The 17,917-nt window shown below is 40.7% G+C and overlaps 1 protein-coding gene across 6 annotated transcripts in view; it reads left to right on the top strand.

Moving 5' to 3' along the window:
• Positions 1–17,917, top strand: part of ADK (adenosine kinase) — a 305,394-nt gene that overhangs the window by 475 nt on the left and 287,002 nt on the right. For 3 of the 6 annotated variants that reach the window (XM_086752774.1, XM_086752773.1, XM_086752771.1), the window contains exon 2: positions 15,239–15,313. In XM_086752774.1, coding sequence (XP_086608900.1) covers positions 15,239–15,313 — 75 coding nt within the window. Of the gene's footprint in view, positions 1–2,661; positions 2,833–8,439; positions 8,577–15,238; positions 15,314–17,917 lie in introns of those variants that run through there. The other 3 variants (XM_086752772.1, XM_086752776.1, XM_086752775.1) reach the window with 3 other exon arrangements.

Below are 17,917 nucleotides of genomic sequence, written 5' to 3' on the forward strand. Positions count from 1 at the left end.
TACCGGTGCCCGGCCCCGGCGTTTGCCCACGGTCGCCCACCGCGGGAGGGCTGCTGCCGTGCCGCGGGGAGCGCGGCGCCCGGTGTGCGGGGCCCTGGTTTTGCCTTGAGGCCGGGGTCGGTGAGTGCAGACGCACTTCCGAGCTCCGGGGCGGGGTGGTCGTGCGGTGGAACGGAATGCTGCCCGCAGCCGCAACGGCCAGCGTTTGAAATACGCTGCGGGCTGTCACCTCCTGTTCTTCGCTTTTGAAAACATCCTCTGAGAGCCCTGCTTGATTCCCTTGAGGGGGTCTCTGTCCCCGTGACAGGCATTTAGTTATCTAAAAATCCTCGTTAACCGATACGTTTTCTTCAAGACACGTGGAATATCTTCAAGTGTTTTCATATTGAAATAACCTGTGCCATTTGCTATACTTCCTTATTTGTGTGATCGCTGTATAATTGCACTGACTGAACCCCATCTGGCCGGTGGCCTGCACAGAAACAAGTCGTTTACTTTTAAATGTCAGAGCAGAAAAATAGAAATTTTCTCAATGCAGAAAGCACAACCTAGCTGAGTACTGAGAGAGGAGCTTTTGTTGCAGTTTCTAGTTTGTTGTCTCGGGATTATTCACATGAATATAATTGTAAGATAGCTGATCTCCTTCCAAGTATTCAGTGTGTGAAGAGGATTAATGACATAAGGCGTGAAAGGTCCAAAATTACCTTGGCAATAACTAATAACTTGCTCAAATATAGCATAAAAGAGATGTACTTCAGTAATGAGATGAGAACAGTCCCTTTTGGTAGTGGTGTCCTTACTGAAGGAACTAATCCTATTAAATTTGTCAAAGTCAGGGTACTTGCTTCTTTGGCAGCTGAGTGACTTTTCAAGTCTAATAATAGCTGACAAGCTTAGTTGCAGATAGTGGAAGAGGAAAAATGTAACTGAGCTCTGAAAGCAAATAAGTGGCAGGCAGCAGTATAAAGTTGTTGTTAAAAAGCAAGGGTTATTTCCATGGGCATTAAAGCACGATGGGGCAAGAAACTGGGAATTGCAGTGTTTCTGTTTCTAAAGATTATTAGGCAACAGTGCATTTTACCTGCTTCAAGTCTAAACATGTAAATTTAAAAATTTGAGAACCTTATTGACATACAGAGTTAAAAACGTAAAGGATATTTACAGTGGAATGAAAGGCCATGGAGACATGTTCCAATAACAACTGATTAAACTGAAAAGAATACTTTTGCGAGGTACGATGTATAAAATACAGGGATCGTTGTTAGAACTTGTGTACTTTAATTCTGTTTCAAGTTATTTCACTATGAAGTGTAAACTAGACTCCAGCTCTGTTTCATAAGAGAAGAAATGCCATAATCGTCTGATGATCAAATAAAGTTAATGTGTGCTGAGGGCTGTAGGTTGGACTCGTGAAGCGGGTGAGATTGGTTGGACTAGAATTTGGCAGACCTCTGCACTCATTTGAACCTAGCAGAAAGAACGTGTTTGGCAGAGTGCTGCTGTGGGACTTTGTCCTGTGTTAAAACCTGGTACAGAAGGTGCCAGAATGGTCGAGGTTCCTTGACTTTGTTGTATGTGCAGCAAGGTTTGGTTGTGTAATGCAAAGCACTGCTCCATATGTCAGGAGTACTGGAGACAGTCAACCTACAGATTAGAAAAGAAGTGAAAAATCACTTGGATGTTTTGCAAGTTAAGAAGTTCATATTTTTTATAGCAAGAATTAGAAGAGAATTCCTTGTTCTCAACATCTAGATCTGAGACTCTCCAGCCTCTTCAGAAGACCATGTCTAATTGACTTGGCGAGGATGGCCTTGTACCTTACTTATTCTTCCATACAATATGAACCTGAATATGTCCTGTGGTTACCACAAAAACTATTTTAATATTAAAAAATTACATTAGAAAGTTAAATTCCACTCTGTAGTATAAGCCATACCTTGTCAACAATAACAAATGTTTCCTTCCCCTATGTTTGTTTTTTTTTTCATCATTTTCTCTCTCAGAGTGGCATCAGGGAGGTTTCATGGATACATACATTTTTTTTTTTTAGCCTCTTTTGATCCTGTCAGGCAAAGGAAAGCAAATATTGCTCCCTCATGAGGTAGGCAAAGCTGACTGGGTTCAGCTAAAGTTGTTTGAAAGCACTATAGGATGGCCGGCTTTTGCCACCCATTGAGCAGAACACAAAGCCCGAGCCCCAAACTAGCGTTCCCAGCTCAGCAATGCGTTGTGCTGACATTAATCTGCTGGGCGGCAGGTTTTGCATTGTCTTTATTGATGGGTGCAAATCCCCGCTAAAACCAGCGGGCTTTAGGCAAGGCCGTTAGTGCGTGCTGCGTTGTTTCAGGCTTCTGACCACATCTCTGCTGTGTGAAATGAAATATCATTGTGTGTGTAAACTGTTCTGTTTGAACAGAAAATGGGCTTGCAAATCTGCAAACAGCTTGTCCCTGAGTGGTAGCATCAACTTACTAGAAACATCATGAGGCATTTCTTTAAAGAATTATGAAGGATTTGTAGCCTTTTATGTTTGGTTTGGTTTTATCTTGGAAGCGTGTGAAAAACTGCAACCAGACTTCTGTTAACAGACTGGTACAGTTAGGAAAGAATTTGGACATTCTCTGTAGAAATGTTTGAGCTTACATGTACATGTCTGTATAGAAATATGCATGCGTGCAGAAGCAAGAAATGAACGAACTTGTGAAATCCTCCACTGTGAAGTCCCCTCTGCTGCGTTCTGGCCTTCTGGGCATTCTGCAGCTGCCGTATTGATTCAACAGTCCTGACGTGGCTGGCTGTTTGGACAGATCAGTTTATCTACATGAAGACAATGTAAGCATTGAATTTGACAAATACTTTATACTAAAAGTACAAAGTACAATATTCCCCTTCTTTTGTTACTATTGGACGTCTCTTCCTTTTCAGAATAAATTCTCAAACACTGTGGGTAATTGTTACTAAAAGCAGTCCTTTGTCATTACTGTTCCATTAGATCTTAGACAGCTTGATACTAGTGACTGTAAAAAATATTACTAATTTCATGCGGTTTTAGTTTTCTTAATAAGATGGCTTTTAATTTAGCTTATTTCTTCTTCAGCTCTCTACAAATGAAAAAAGATTCAGAATATTTTAAATTAGCTGTTACAAAGCTTTCAGTTAGAATTTAGTAAATAGTTTTTCTTTCTCTTTTTTATCCCTAGCATTCTTTTTTTAAAAAATTTCACCTTGCTCCCCATTTGTATTTCTTTCAGTTTCTCTCTTAATGGCTTGTACTTTTCTCACTTTCCAATTTCTCGTCTCTGCAAATATGAGTAACTTTTTCCATGTCAGTACCTTAATGGCCTCTTAGTACAAAGAAAGATCAGAGACTCTAGCAGTTGCCGTGTTTGCTCCCAGAAGAATAAAAGCAATAGACTTTTTCTTCAAGTGGATATTCAGACCCCTGTAGAAAGCAGACAAATATTTTTGAAGACACTAGCAATGGACTTTGTTGATTTTGCTTTATTTGGAACATAACAGCAGCAACCTTCCCTTCAAAGTTATGTTGACAGAGGTACATCCAAAACTGGAATAACTTGCAGCATGGAAAATACGTTACTCTTAGCGTTCAGGTGCTGGTATCCGTTGTTCAGATATGTAACTCTCAAATGACTTTCGATTGACACGTGTCTTCACCTGGCCTTTGATGTAATCCTGTGGGATTTCTTACAGCATGTGTCATATTTCCACAGTTTTGTGTTCTTGTATTGGAGAAGCTTGTTATGGTGTTTTCATCCTTTTAATTAAAGTAGTTCCTTGCTTTATGGGAAGGAGTGTGTAACCCAAGGGAAGAGGAGGTCGTGGGAAGGCTCTTTCTGGTCTGGACCATGAGCACGGCTGGTGTCTCTCTTTCATTACTGATGTTACCTGCAGCCCACCTTGCAGAAGAGTCATACTGATGAACAATGATAGTTTAGACATAATAGGCTTTACTAATGACCTGCAGAGAGGTACGCCTCTGATTGTGTGTGCTGCGTCCCTGAAGTCAACAGGACTAGTCTTGTCCCTAGAGCTGTTGGCATGCTTGATTACCCGTGGGACGGGAGCCAGCACAAAGAGGCTTATTTCATCAGGAATCTTGAAGCTCCTGTGAATTTTTCTGAGGCTTGAGAGTTCCTTCTTTTTCAGCTAATGAAACAGCTTGTGTAGAATTACTCATCTAACTGGATCTACTAATATTACTTATAAAGAGTCAAGGCATATGCCCAGAAAGGAGACTTGAGTGAACACAGAAGTAGTTGAATACAGTGTCAGTGCAACAGTCTGAAATGCACTTTCTGTAGAACAAGACCTTGGCTTACTCTGTTATTGCTGATGTATATTTGATGTGGAAATGTTTGAAGCAAAACTCTGGCTTGTGATTTAAGGCTGTGATATTGCATTTGAGTAGTTACTTACACAGGCATGGTACACAAGTATTTCGCAAAACCAGTTTCAGAAGCATGGGATGGGTTGCTATCTAAAGGTCATTAGTTAGTATTTGCTGGCAATGTGTTGGAAAAGCTTATCCTCTTGAAAAAAGTAAATTGAACTTGCAGATACAATGTGAATACTATGTTTCCTCAAGGCTGTTCACTTTCTATTTACGTAAATAGCTTCTTAAATAATTTGATTTACATACTAATATTATTTATATAACAAATAACAAAGCATTTTGTGTGAAGGAGAGAAGTCTTTGGGTATTACTCAGAATTCAGTGAAGGGAAAGGGATTTTTTTCCATTTTTGAACTGTAATAATTTCTGTAATGATTTTTTGACCACAGTCAAAGCTGTTCCATGCTTGAAGGATATGGTAACATAAAGCTGCTTGCTGGCTTTATGCTACCTTGGGATTTCATTTACAGTGAAAAATCTTTGTGGTTTTTTTTGCCCTTGTACATTCAGCGGTACAAAATTGTAACTATCTCAAGGGCTAGGCTATTTAACTAGAGTAGGATAGAAAAGAAAAGGTATAGCTATCTGCAATGTGATGCAGACGTAGCAGATTTATGGACTTTCCTTTGCCCTTACAGCTGTATGGTCTGTGAAGCTGCGTTAAAATAAATGAGATTATGCTATGGAATTTTAAAATAATAATAAAAAAATCTTTTTAATGCTTTGCTAGTAGATCTATACAAGATAAAATATATCTATTGTGTTGCAAAATATGAAATTATCTCTGTAGAAAAGTTTTCAAAACAACCACGATTCTGGTAGAAAATACATGCAAGCTCTGCAAAATGTTGTTATTGAAAGAGAATTTGTGGGCCTTCTGCTTGCTAGTCTCATTTTATAATGTCTGCTGAGGCTGTTATGTAAAAGATCATCCTTCTGTCTTGCAAAGACAGAAGAGTGGGCAGCTTATCTAAGATTAACTTTAGTTTTGTACTTTGAAGAAATTGAGTTAAGTATGGAGGTTAATGGAGAACTTTTAGTTTATGTGTTGTAAGCTGGATGATTTATACCAAATATTTGAGGTGTAAAATATAACACATTAGTCCAAGGCTAGGGCTTAGATTGCCTGTGTTTTGGATACACAAGTTACAAATGTGTATTTTCATGGATTACTTCAACAAAGTGCAATTTTTAAAGTTCTCACATGCTTACCTGTTGTCATATCGGGTAGTGGTGCAGTTTACTTTCAATTCATACTGTGATTGAAAGGAAGCATTTTGGTAAAATCACCTGAGGAATAATTGTTCATTATACATAGAGGACCTCGCATGGTCACGAAGATCTCTTCCTTACTGTGTAGTAACAGAAGCAGTTGAGAGAAATTATGGCTAGACCCTGTCAGGTGTAATATATTTTACATGCAAAAGCTGTGAATTCCATATTTCTCTCGGTTATTTCTGAAGCCAAAACACATGCAAAGGCACAGGTCAGCTGCTCCATGCAAGAAGAGCAAACTTGGAAGGTGTCAGGGAGGCTGAGCAAACTCAGGCTGGCTACCTAGTACATACATATTGGGACTATGAGTCAAACTTGTGGCACAAGGATCATAAAGCTAATCTATGAATAACCAAAAGTGACAAATTACTGTTTTTCCAGAGATGCCCTGGTTGCTGTTGCTCCATCTGCGTGTCAGGATGTCTATGATTTCCCAGGCAAATGACCAAGAAACACCTAGTGGTAGATGATGCCTCGAAGACGTCAATAACGCTAGAACCTACGGGTGTGGGATAGTACAAGCAAGATGATCGGGCACTTGGGAACAGTTGAAAGTTTATAAAGTGCTATTGACAAATGCTGTTGAGATGTTGTATGTGCTCTTTCATTAAAGGCTGTTTAATTTTTTAGACAGACACCCTTTTGATCCTATCTTGCTGAACTAGTAAAAAGTCAGAAACATTTGCTGGTACTTCATTAGGACTCTGCAGATTAATATTCATAATATGCAGTTGTATGTTACAAAATACTATAAATATAGATAATGTTAATGTTTTGTATCTATTTTCCTGTACATATTCTTATGTACTTGTTAAAGCCAGACAATTATTTATGAGGGAATCCACATCTTGATTTTTTAAAAATGGCTTTCTTTTTAAACTAGAATGATAGGACCAACAACACCAGGCTATGTTACTACTACTGTTACATTTGCTTGTGATGGGATACACCCCCTGTCTGTTTTTCAGTTGCAAAACAAAGATTTGGCTATTAGGCACTGAAATTGTTGAACTAGGAATAATCTATTGTTCAACACAGATCAGAGGATACAGCTGTTATATATCCAAATATGGTATTAACATTTTATTAGATTTCAAAATCCTCTGTCAGGATTTGGAGACCTATTGTACCGTGTGTTGCAAAAGTAACGGGATGGATGTGTTTCCCACTCCAACTAGTTTAACTTTTCAAGACCCCTGACACACTTTAATAACGAAAATTTTATAGGTGGTGATTAATTTTTGGGTGTCCAGTTTGGAGAATCTAGGAAACTGTCCTACATCAGGTACTGAACATAAATACTCCTGTTACCTTCAAGTGACATTATATGTCCTGAATATCTCAAATTTTGGCATCTTCTGACACACCCAAAAATCAACAAATAATTGAAAAGTTTGGCTTTAACTTTTCCAAGTACAATATTCCTGTTTTGTAGGTGAAGAGGAAGGGAAGCTAAGGCTAATAACCCCATGATAAGGAAGCTGCACAGTTTAAATATTTGATTAGAGGTGACACAGCAGTACTTAACAGAACAACATGGGATTCACTTTTGGCAAAAATAACCTCTTCTGATATCAGTTTCATGATTCAGTGTTTCTGGTGCTGGTAAGTTAACAAAAATAAGTGCCAAATCTGCACAGGGTAGCCGTAACTAACAGCGAAATGAAGAGCAAGCAGGTAGGATGAGTGAAGAATAGGAACCTGGCTTTACCCATGCTTTTCCTTTCTGACACAGCAGTTCTGCTGGAGGTTCAGGCAGACAAGAAACAGGTGAGGCAATGCAGGGCTGCCCTTTTTTCCCCCACAAATGGTGGCAAGCGGGCCCGCATCCATGGGTGTCTTGGCTCTTGCCCTCTGGCACGTTGGAAAGATAAAGCAACACCTGGTAGCCGCCTACCGCAGGTGGCTGCCAGGTGCTTCAGCAGCCCAGGAGTAGAGCAGATCTCCTCTGGAACTGAAGCAAGAGCCCGCATCCACACGGCTCGCCAGCCGGTTGCGCGGGGACGTGGTCCTCACTGGCAGTGGTGCTGAGGAGGAAGGCTTCGCAGAAGGTGACCTGCCACATGTTAAGGTCTGACCCAATGGAAAAATAAAAAGAGTGAAAATGCGTTCTTGTCGAGTGTGTAAAAAATGCACGTCAGGGGAGGCGTTGGTCAGTGGCCGTGGAGGACGAGTGGTTCCGGGGCGGCGGGCGGACGCTCGGGTGGGAGCATGGCCGGTGGCCCGGGCGGCTGTTGGGGTCCCCCCGGGAGCACAGCAATTCCCACGGCCCCGTGACGGCTGAGGGGCAGCGATGCCGGGGGCCCTGCTGGCCATCTTTAATGTGGGCGGTACGGTAGGACTCCGCACCTCTTCGATACCTCGATTAAACCTCGATAGTTTGTTTTTGTTTTTTTTTTTTTTTTTTTTAATTAGCAGTGGCGACCATAATTGCCTCCTGGGGCTGGGGGAGGGAGGTGACGGGAGGAGGAGGTGGGCGGGAGGCGCGTGCTCTCTGCCCGCACCAAAGATGGCGGCCGGGGGGCGCCGGGCGGGCGCTGCCGCCGCCCGGTACTGTGCGCTTCCGAACCGGGGCGCGGGACCGGTCGCCAGCGCTCCGAGGCCTCTGCCGCCTGGCGGGGCTCCTCGCGCCCCGCCGCCGTCGAGGGCCCGGGCCCGCCCCTGCGGGCGGCCCAACCAATGGCGGGACGCGCGGGCGGGCGGGGCGGTGGCGCGCGGGTGGGTCTGCCGAGCAGCGGCCGGCGGCTCAGTCGCGGCCGAGGCAGGCGGCGCGCGCGGGGCGGGAGGTGCAGCGGGCGCAGCTGCCGGGCGAAGAGGCGACGCCGCCGCTGTCAGCGGGGTTCTGCCGCGGGCGGGCGGCCGGGCGGGGAGCCATGCCCACCCTCAGGTAATGCCGGGCACCGGGGGAAGGGGCGACGGGCGCTGTTGCGCTCCTGTTTGCGGGGCGGAGGTGCCCGGTGCGATGTTCCGCCGGAGCTCGGCTCTTCCTTCTTTCTCCGCCTGTGTGATTTGAGGGTGCGAGGTCGCGCCACTTCGCCTCCTCTCTCTCCGCCGCGAGTTGGTTTGGCGGCTGCACCACCCGCACCCCGTGACCCCGGGGCGAGGAGGCAGAGCCCTGCCGGTCCCTCCCCAGCCGCGCCGCCGGCGCAGCTCTGAAGGGGTTCACTCGCTCCCTGGGCGCCCGGAGTTTATTTCTGGCTGGCAGGTGGGCGCGCGCCGGCGTCGCCAACCGCCACCAACGGTCGCCCCGGCTGGGAGCGAGAGCCGCCAGGAGTGATGGGCCGGGCTGGGCTGGGCCGGAGGTGAACGGCGGGGCGGTGGCCGGGGCGCGGCCGGGGTTTTGGGGCGGCGGTGCCGCTGTCAAAGGGGTCCCGGCCGCAGGGTGGGGGGGCGGGTGTCGCGGGGCTCCGGCAGCCGCCTTCGAGCCTTGTGCCTCATTGTAGCGTGCCGTGTCCGAAACTGAGTTTTAAATGGATCCCAAATAACGAGGAGCGGGGCGATAATAGCAGGCTGGGCTCTTAGGAGTCTGTTAGAACTGCAGTGGTGGTTTGTCAGCGATAACTGAAGAATGACAAACCCTTAACATGAGAGGAATTATTATCACTGGTTTTGCTTCCTGAAATGCTTCATCTTGAGATGGGATGGTGTTGCAGAGTGAACTGGTAACCTTCACCATGTATTTATTTTGATCAGTCCTTCAATTGCTAAAGAAATGCCTAAAATTACAGACTCCAAGTTCAATGAGCATTCAAGGCGACTCGCCCATCTCCCTCTCTCTGCGCTCAAAACTCAGTGTATCAGATTTCACACTGTTTCTGACCGAGGAGTACAGATGGTAACTCTTTGAAATTGCAGTACTATCTCACTATGGGAGCTTGTAGAGTCAGCGCAGCTGCGTAAGGAGCTCGGTAGCTGTGCAACAGCTATTTTTTTTTTTTTTTTTTTCTGCGGCAGCCTTGCTTACATAAGGCCAAAGCTTTTAGGCTCGGCTTCTAAGTTGGAACCTGTGAATGCGTGCCCCTGGAAGACTATGGAAGTTTCATAATGAAAGAAATCTTCACTGAAGATACTCCTCTAAGTCAGTATGTAAACATGTTACTCCTTGGCCAAATATTGGCTTTTCTTAAGACCTAAGTAAGGAAGGTATGTGAGCAGTCCTACAGGCTACTTGCGTGTTTAAGGTCTATATGCTGGAGTGATTTGCTGACGAGCGATGCAAGGGAAATATTCTGAACTCTGGAATCATGTAATAGTAGTTCTGAGGTACTTTCAGTGTCAGAAAAGTTGTGGTTAATAGTAAGTATCATCTTATTCACTTATATTTGTGTTGCGTAGGTAAGTGGGATGAGAGAAGAATCTTCTTAGTTGAGAGCTTATAGCTATTCAAATGCTGTGAATTGGGTACTAGTGCTGTTTTGTTTTAACTACATGTATAAATGATTTTTGTTAAATTCATATCTTGTGTTATATGGGGTTTAGCTACGTCCCTTTGTGACTGAAATAGGAAATGGGTATGCTGAGAAGAAGCTTAGGCCATGCCTTGTTTGGCCTTATTTTTAAGGGCATAATCAAATCCTGTAGAAACAGCAACATTTCAGATCTTATGATCTTATTAAGGCTTTCTAACTGTAAAATGTCTTAGTATGAAAATTTAATATTAAGTGTATGCTACAGCTGCACAGCAGTATGAGGCTGTTGTAGAGCAATAAAAAGTGAATTTTTCAACTCTGACTTTCTTTACTATTAGTTACTATTATGTAGATGAGAATTTTTATAGCAATTAACAAGAAAAAAATATTAAATCCTTTTTAAGAAGGAATGGGATATTTTTTTTTTAAGCAAGACATGCCAGTATCCAAAGGCTCCAAATATTCCTCTGTCTCTGTGCCAGTAACTAATATTATACTTCCACTGATGTTTTGATGTTGATCATCCACTGAAGTGCACAGCAGCATGCGATGATAACAATATTGCGCCATAGTTAAATACAGTACTGCTAATGCTCAGCAGCCAACTTGAAGCAGGCCTGTATTTTCAAAAATTCCTGCAACAGTCAAGCATTAATAATGCTATATAATCATGATGTTGGACACATCTTTCCAGATCATTCAGTTACAGTTAATTTTATTGACTTTAAAAAAAAAGATGATTGAAGGGGTAGCTTGAAATTTTTTTTTTGTTGGTTGGGTTGTTTGTTTTTGTTTTTATCCAATTTGGTTTCACTTCATTACTTCTGCAACTTGTGATAAGAGTAATATGTGAAACACTGGCTATTTGTGAAAAATCAATCATTTTGGCAATCTCCAAACAAAATGCTGTAATTAGCAGGTGAAGATTTATTTATGTTTAATGAATTACATTGCTTGACCATACAATTACAACTCGCTCTTCATCTAGTCCAAAGTTAAATGACAAACTCATAAAATTTATTGCTTGTTGTCAAGAGTTTATAATACAAATGTGGTGTACATCCAGCTTTTCTGTAAAATAAGGTGCCATTGTTCCTGTAGTTTTGCCTGCTAGATGGACAGCGTGTTTCTGGGTCCAAACAAGTTTTAGATTTGTATGGACATCTTATTCTTGGTTTAGAGTTTAGAAAGTATATATACTGTTCATATATAGATGTACTCTGTGTGTGTATGTGTACATGTATATATACACACACGTACGCATACTGACTGTGTGTAGTCCGTTCTATGCCCTTAATTTGTGCAAGTGGAAGAGTTGTCACTTGTTTCTTGAAGAGCTGAGCCAAATGTTCTTTTGCAATAGGTTAGTTAAGCTAAGCAGGGACATCCTTCGTGCATGATTAGATACCAGTACTCCTGTGCAAGAGAAGGGACTGAAGAGAGTCAGGGAGGCTGTGGAGTACCTAAGTGTTTGTTCCGTCTCTGTTGCAGAGAGGTATTTCCCAAATAACCTGTGTCTTATGAAATCTCATATTTCAGGAAACTATCGCTTCTTCCTTGCTACATTTTACTTCTAGTTGGTTGGAAATAATCCGTGCAATGTTTGATGTTAAGTTACGCTGGACACCTGCGTTGATTAAAATAAGGTCAATAAGGTTCTTGTGTACTCCTGGAAGTGTTAAACTTGGTGAAACTGTATCAGTTTAATATCTCAGTTCATTACTCGAGAGACTTGTAAATTTAGCATTCTTTGGCATCCTAAATATTATGTTGAATTTTATGTTTCTACAATATGTGACTTTACAGAGTATAAGTGATATCTTTTATCGTGTTTACAGAGGGGGAAACTGTAGCCGAGTAACTGGTATACCTCATGTGCCACAAAAAAAGCACAACTCTCTAACAGTGCAGATACTTTGCAGCCCATCAAGAACGGAAGGGTGATATGCACTGCACTGAAATGTAGCCAGTGTTGGGTTAATCAGGTTGGACATGCTAAGGATTTACATAGCCAAGTCTTTCTCTTTAACAGTAGAAACAACTAGATTTACCAGATTGTGGTTCACAAAGCTTGTATTAGAAAATGCTAATCACAGTGATGATCTTAAATACATGCTTAAACTAGTTGAATTTTTAAAAATTGTGACTTAGAAAGAGATAGTTTAGACTCTTATTGTTTTACCCAGAAAGGTATTTTTTACCAAGCACAGTGTCAGTTAAGGAGTGACACAACTGCAGTGTCCAGTACAAATGGAGAGTATGGATTTTTCTCCTTTTTGACAATGGAATGTTAATACCTAGTTTTAAGCATGGAAGTTCTAGTACCTTGGGACTTAAATTCAAGTATCTAGCTGAAACAATAAAAAAGTAGAAATATGTGTTAATTGAAAACACAGGGCTAGCTATTAGTATACATTAGCTCATGTATTTAGATTATTTGTGAAAATAAATTGAGTGTTATAATCTGTGTACCTCTTTTCTTCATAGAAATCAAGCAGTTAATGTACTCAAAGTTTTGTGTGTTTGAAAAGCTGTCAGATTCTGCTATCCGACATTTGATTGTGAGAAACAACTATGCTGAAATTGGGGAGAGTTTGCTGAGAAGTTCCAGTAGAATGTTTTTTAATGTACACTTAGTAGTCTAGTGTTAGCTACCTTGGCATTTAAAACTTTCCATCCCAGATGGCACCTTACTACACAGCCTCTGGAATACTTTAACGGGGATGACTATAAAATAGTATGGGAGAAGGAAGGCTTGGTGATGGAGCAGGACTTGATGTATGTGATGTAAAGAGCTGCCTGGATTAAGTGAGACTGAAAGTGCTAGTTTCTGCTGCTGCTGATGTATTAGGAGTTTGTATGCACGTTATTGGCTTGATAGAGCTTCTGTGGATGTTAAACCAGTACAAAGTTGCTTTCATGCTGCTTCAAGTATATTGATAAGTATGTTCTACAGCTCGCAGCTTGTTAAAGGTTGGGAAGCTTCTACTTTGCTTTTCCATTGAACAAGGCAACTTCTTCATAGGTTAGCGACCTCAACTTGTCAGCTGTATTTCAGAGAGTTTTTGAAGTACAGCTACTCTTTTCTGACATGTAATGCACTTAAGTGCTAATAGTTGTCTTATATAGAAGTTATCCATGACATGCATTTTTTTTTTTCTTAAATGTAGGTATAAAATTATTGATGTGTAGAATTTTACAGAATGTGAGAGTCAGCTAAACATCGAATATGGGAGCATACAGTTTGGGACCAATCTGCAGTCAGCACTTTTAGAATTCTAGCTTGTTCATTCATTGTCCTGCAATACTACCGATGTGATACTCAGTTTTTAAAATGTAGACAATGTCCTGTCTTGGGGCTCCAAATACAATCCTCTTTATCCTTATGTCTTCTGAACTGTCATCTGTCTCTCCCTCTTTTCTTCTAGTGAGATATAACTTAAGGTTATACTTAATCAATACGAATCAATACGTCTTTTCACACTGACAGAAGTATTTGGTGAGTTGTATAGCTTTTTACTAAGCAGGTGGTACCTATCTCACTTAGGAGTGAGCTGGATTTCTGGCTTAATCTTCACAAAGCAGCATCTTCTGCATTTAACTTGCAGTGAAATGGGCTGTAAAGGCCTGTCTTGAAAGCTACCAAAAAAAAATAGGATACTTAAAGAATAGTTTGTTGTGTCTCAATATCAGGGTTATTAATCATGTTTTCCACTTCTTTATTGCTCGACTTCAGAATTTAGCGTTTAATGGAGGCTAATCTGGCATCATAAAGAGGAAGAAGTTTGTGTACTTTTGGCAGGTATCTTCAAATTTGACAAATATTTGTCAGCTAAGGGCTTTTCATAGCAGTTGTGAGAGCAAGTGAATGAGTTTCCAGCCTCTGTTGGACACAATTCATGAGATTGTTCCATATCATCCCCTTTCCCGTTGTTCTATATATTTTTTTTTTTTCTTAGCCTACTTGTGTAGGACTTAAGGAAATCTATCATTTAATAGGCAAGTGTCGAATCTCTAAAACATTTATGTTGCTCTAAATGGGCCAGAACAATTGAAAACTCACTCACTTTCTTTGAGATTCAGTTGACATTGTTATGCAGCGTTGGATAAGCTGCAGGTAACTTTGGATCCAACTGCAGTGTTACAGTAGTACTTTTGGGCAGCTGGAGAGACAGGGAATATGCTTTCTCTGTAAATACTTGATAGAGACATAATAAAGAGGGAGGCGTATTTGATGGTCATACTGAAGCTACCTTTGATGGCTAGAGCAAAGACTTGCCTTGCCAGTTGGAGGCAGCAGGTGTTAGCTTAGCAAGGAATGTGATGATGGGTTTGGATGTAGGTTTAGGCAGCCTTCAAGAACAGCTGCTTTGACTCTTACTTGACACTGGGCCATGTATATAATCCTTTGGTATTACTGCATTATCACCCAAGTACGTGCTATTCGGGGAAAATGTAACACATGATTTCTGAATGAATCTAAAAAAAAGTTAAAGCCAGCCATTTCAGCTGTTTGTAGTATCTCTGATGTCTCGTTTTTATGTGGCAGAAGTCATAGTAATGAACTTCAAATTGATTAAAAAGTACATACATTGTTATCAGTAGACAACTGTACTGTTTCAGACGGCTGACAAGACAGAATCCGGTTTCTTAATGTCAGTTTATTAAAACAGACTTAAATTGTTAGTTATTGGTCAGTAGCAGAGTAAACTCAGCAACTGAGTCTATTCAGTGAAATTCTTATAACGTGGTCTGATGCTCCCCCTGTCTAGAATCTGGTATTACAACCTGAATGCAATCCATTAAAACTACAGAATGTGGCATGCAGCTCTAATTCTTTATCTGAGTGAATGATAGGTTAACAGAATATATACCTTCATATAGTCTCGACTGCTTGCAGTCTGTGTATTGATCAAAGAAGATTATTGTAGGATGATACTTCACTTGAATTTGACTCTCTGTCTATATGCCAGGTCTTCACGTGACTACTGCGCTGGGCAAAAATGTGTGTCTTTTTCTTCCTTAGCTATATTGAAGAAAAACTTTTATCTCTAATACAAAATAAAAAAGTCTTCAAGAATTTATGCTAGGAACAATCAACTAATGCTAAGTTAACTTGAAATAATTGATTCTCTTACAGTGAAAATGTCCTGTTTGGAATGGGAAATCCTCTACTTGATATCTGTGCAGTTGTGGACAAGGACTTCCTTGACAAGTAAGTCTTGATTTCTTTTTTTTTTTTTCTTTTTTAATGCCAGTTTTGTTTCCAGAATTATGCCTATAAATAAATGGAAGACTACCTGCTTGTGTAATGCTAAGTTCGTGCAGATCTCTATAGAATTCTGGCCTTATGCTGAAGGGAACCAATGTTGTATCAGTTGTTTGATTGCTCTAGCTATATGAATCTGAGGTGGTGGTGTTGGTAAAAAACTTAAGTGTTTTCATGCGGTGTTCGTATTTATTGTTTTCTATCAATTATTTATTCTCATATCTTCATGCTGTCTTTACTAGCCTTTAGTTGGAAACAATCATCAATGTCAGTAAGATGTCGGTAGCTCTTGTATGAATATTTGTGTGCTATTTTTTATGTAGTATTACTTTTTTTTTTTTTTAGTATTCCAATTTATCAGTCAAGAACAGGACCGCTTTTTATTATGCGGTCTGTTATCTTACTTAAGCCTAGTTATTATGCTACAGTCCATATAACCATAACAGAATTGCTGTTTGTATATTGCTGGTGACATTAAGTTTACTCGTTCTCTCATCGGCTGAGATCTGTCTTTTCAAGAGGTGTAAAATACAGTTACTCTTTTAAATCCTTCTGGATGAGCTCACTTTCTTCCAGTTGTTGTTACCACCTAGTTTCTCTTGTTTTCAAGTGATCAGTAAGTTGACTTCATCTTTCAGAGTGCGTTCTTTGTTTAATTTTTAAACTGCTGATATTTTTTTCTCTAGTTGTTCTTTTAGTTATTCATAGGAACAGTGGATCAACAGTAAATTTCACATAGCCAATTAAGGAACAGATGCAGAGTTTTTATTTGTGAATGTGTACTGTCAGCCGCAAATCTTTTGTTTTGAAGCTTTTAACAGTAACAATAATTTGTTTAGCAATTGATATTTTATCACTCAAGTTTTATCTAAAGGTGTGTTTAAGTGAAAGCCTGAATATTATAAGCTGGAGGCGAAAGACAAGAATGTAATGGAGTGCATCAGTCTCGAAAACATATGGAACTTTGAATGCTCAAGGCATAGACTTGATTTCTGAAAAAGTAAATTATTCTGATGTAATTGTCTGCTTTATGTTTCTACTGAAATAACTTGTAAACCAGTCTCTGAATATAAGTAATATCCCCACCCGCAACCCAACAATATCCCTTAACTAATCCTTAAAAATTGCTGTCATAAAAGAGATGGTGGGATCTATATCGCAGCAGTGAAATTTTGCAAGACTGCATTGTGCTTTTCCCTGGACCTGATATGGTCTGCAGAATTTAATTGAATTTGTAAATTAGAAGGCTTATGTACTCAAATTTGAGTCCTGTCAGACAAGTTAAATTATCTCCTGGAACAGCATATGCTCTGTGAGCATTTCTTTACTGCCAAAATACCTTTGTGGAGTATTACATTATTTAAAGCAATAAGCAGCTCTTAGACAACAGTTTCACAGGGGACCTGCTGATAGCATGATAGCTCTGGTAATAACCTGAAAACTGATGAGCTTGTCTGCCTTCACATGTACCTGATTTTATTTCTAGCTCCTTATTTGTGAGTTTATGCATAGTAGTCCATTTAACAGGCAGACAAGCGTGTTTGTACTCTAAGTCCAACTACCTTTGGCAATACTTCAAAAAATGGGAATCAAATACCACGCTTCTTTGGCTTGTGAAGGGGAGATAAAATAGCAAACCTATCTGTAGAACAACGGCTAGAATAAAGCTGTGTATTCAAACGCTGCAGGGAAGTGCAAGAACACAGATACTTGAGGACTGTGAAGCATTTGAAACTGTACATCATACCAACCTAGTTTTTTCTTGTCAGACAAGACATGCATCCATCTCTAGTCATGCAATGTCAGCTCTTGGTATCTTGGCAGCAATCAAGTAACTCTGGAGTCTGTCTCTCATCTCAACTGGATGGGCATGTTTAATGGGGCTGTCAGGCTAGGTGAGCTCTGACTTGAGAAGGTAGCTTAGTAAAATAAGGAAAGAGTTTAGGTTAACACCCATAAGAATATTATACGTTTAACTTTTTCATTGTTACTATTAGTGTATCTTTCTCTCGTATAACCAGTTTTAAGAGTAAATACCTTTGTTCAGAATAAAGAACTTGATGTTGCAAGTTTAATCAACATATATTGTCAGTGAAATGAGAGAATATTAAAATGAGTCCTGTAACAGGATTATTTGTGTAACTTCTATTAAGAAAATGCTAATGTAAACAGCATAAGATTGTGTAGGAAGTCTCAAGTGGACCTTTTGACAATATTTAAATGGCCTACAATCCACATTATAAATAAACTTGACAATAAATACATAATGCAGTCCTACCACTGGCAGATTTGAAACAGCTTGCTGCCACATAATACTGATGTGAGGAAACGACCAGTATTGGAGAATTGGGTGGGTATTTTTGGCTGGGGTTTTTAGTACAGCCCTGTCACTTTTCTTTCAAAGTGAGTTTTGGTTTAATCTGGGCTCCAAAGTCTTTTACTCTCTGAAAAGTTTTGGAAAGGTTTGAGCCTTTCCTAGACTATTTCTAGGAGAAGTGGTCTTAATTTTTATCACAACAGAAATTCCTGGTATCTCTCTCAGCTTCTCAG

The sequence above is a fragment of the Chlamydotis macqueenii genome, chromosome 7 (assembly GCF_036417535.1).
Source record: "Chlamydotis macqueenii isolate bChlMac1 chromosome 7, bChlMac1.mat, whole genome shotgun sequence".
NCBI lineage: Eukaryota > Metazoa > Chordata > Aves > Otidiformes > Otididae > Chlamydotis > Chlamydotis macqueenii.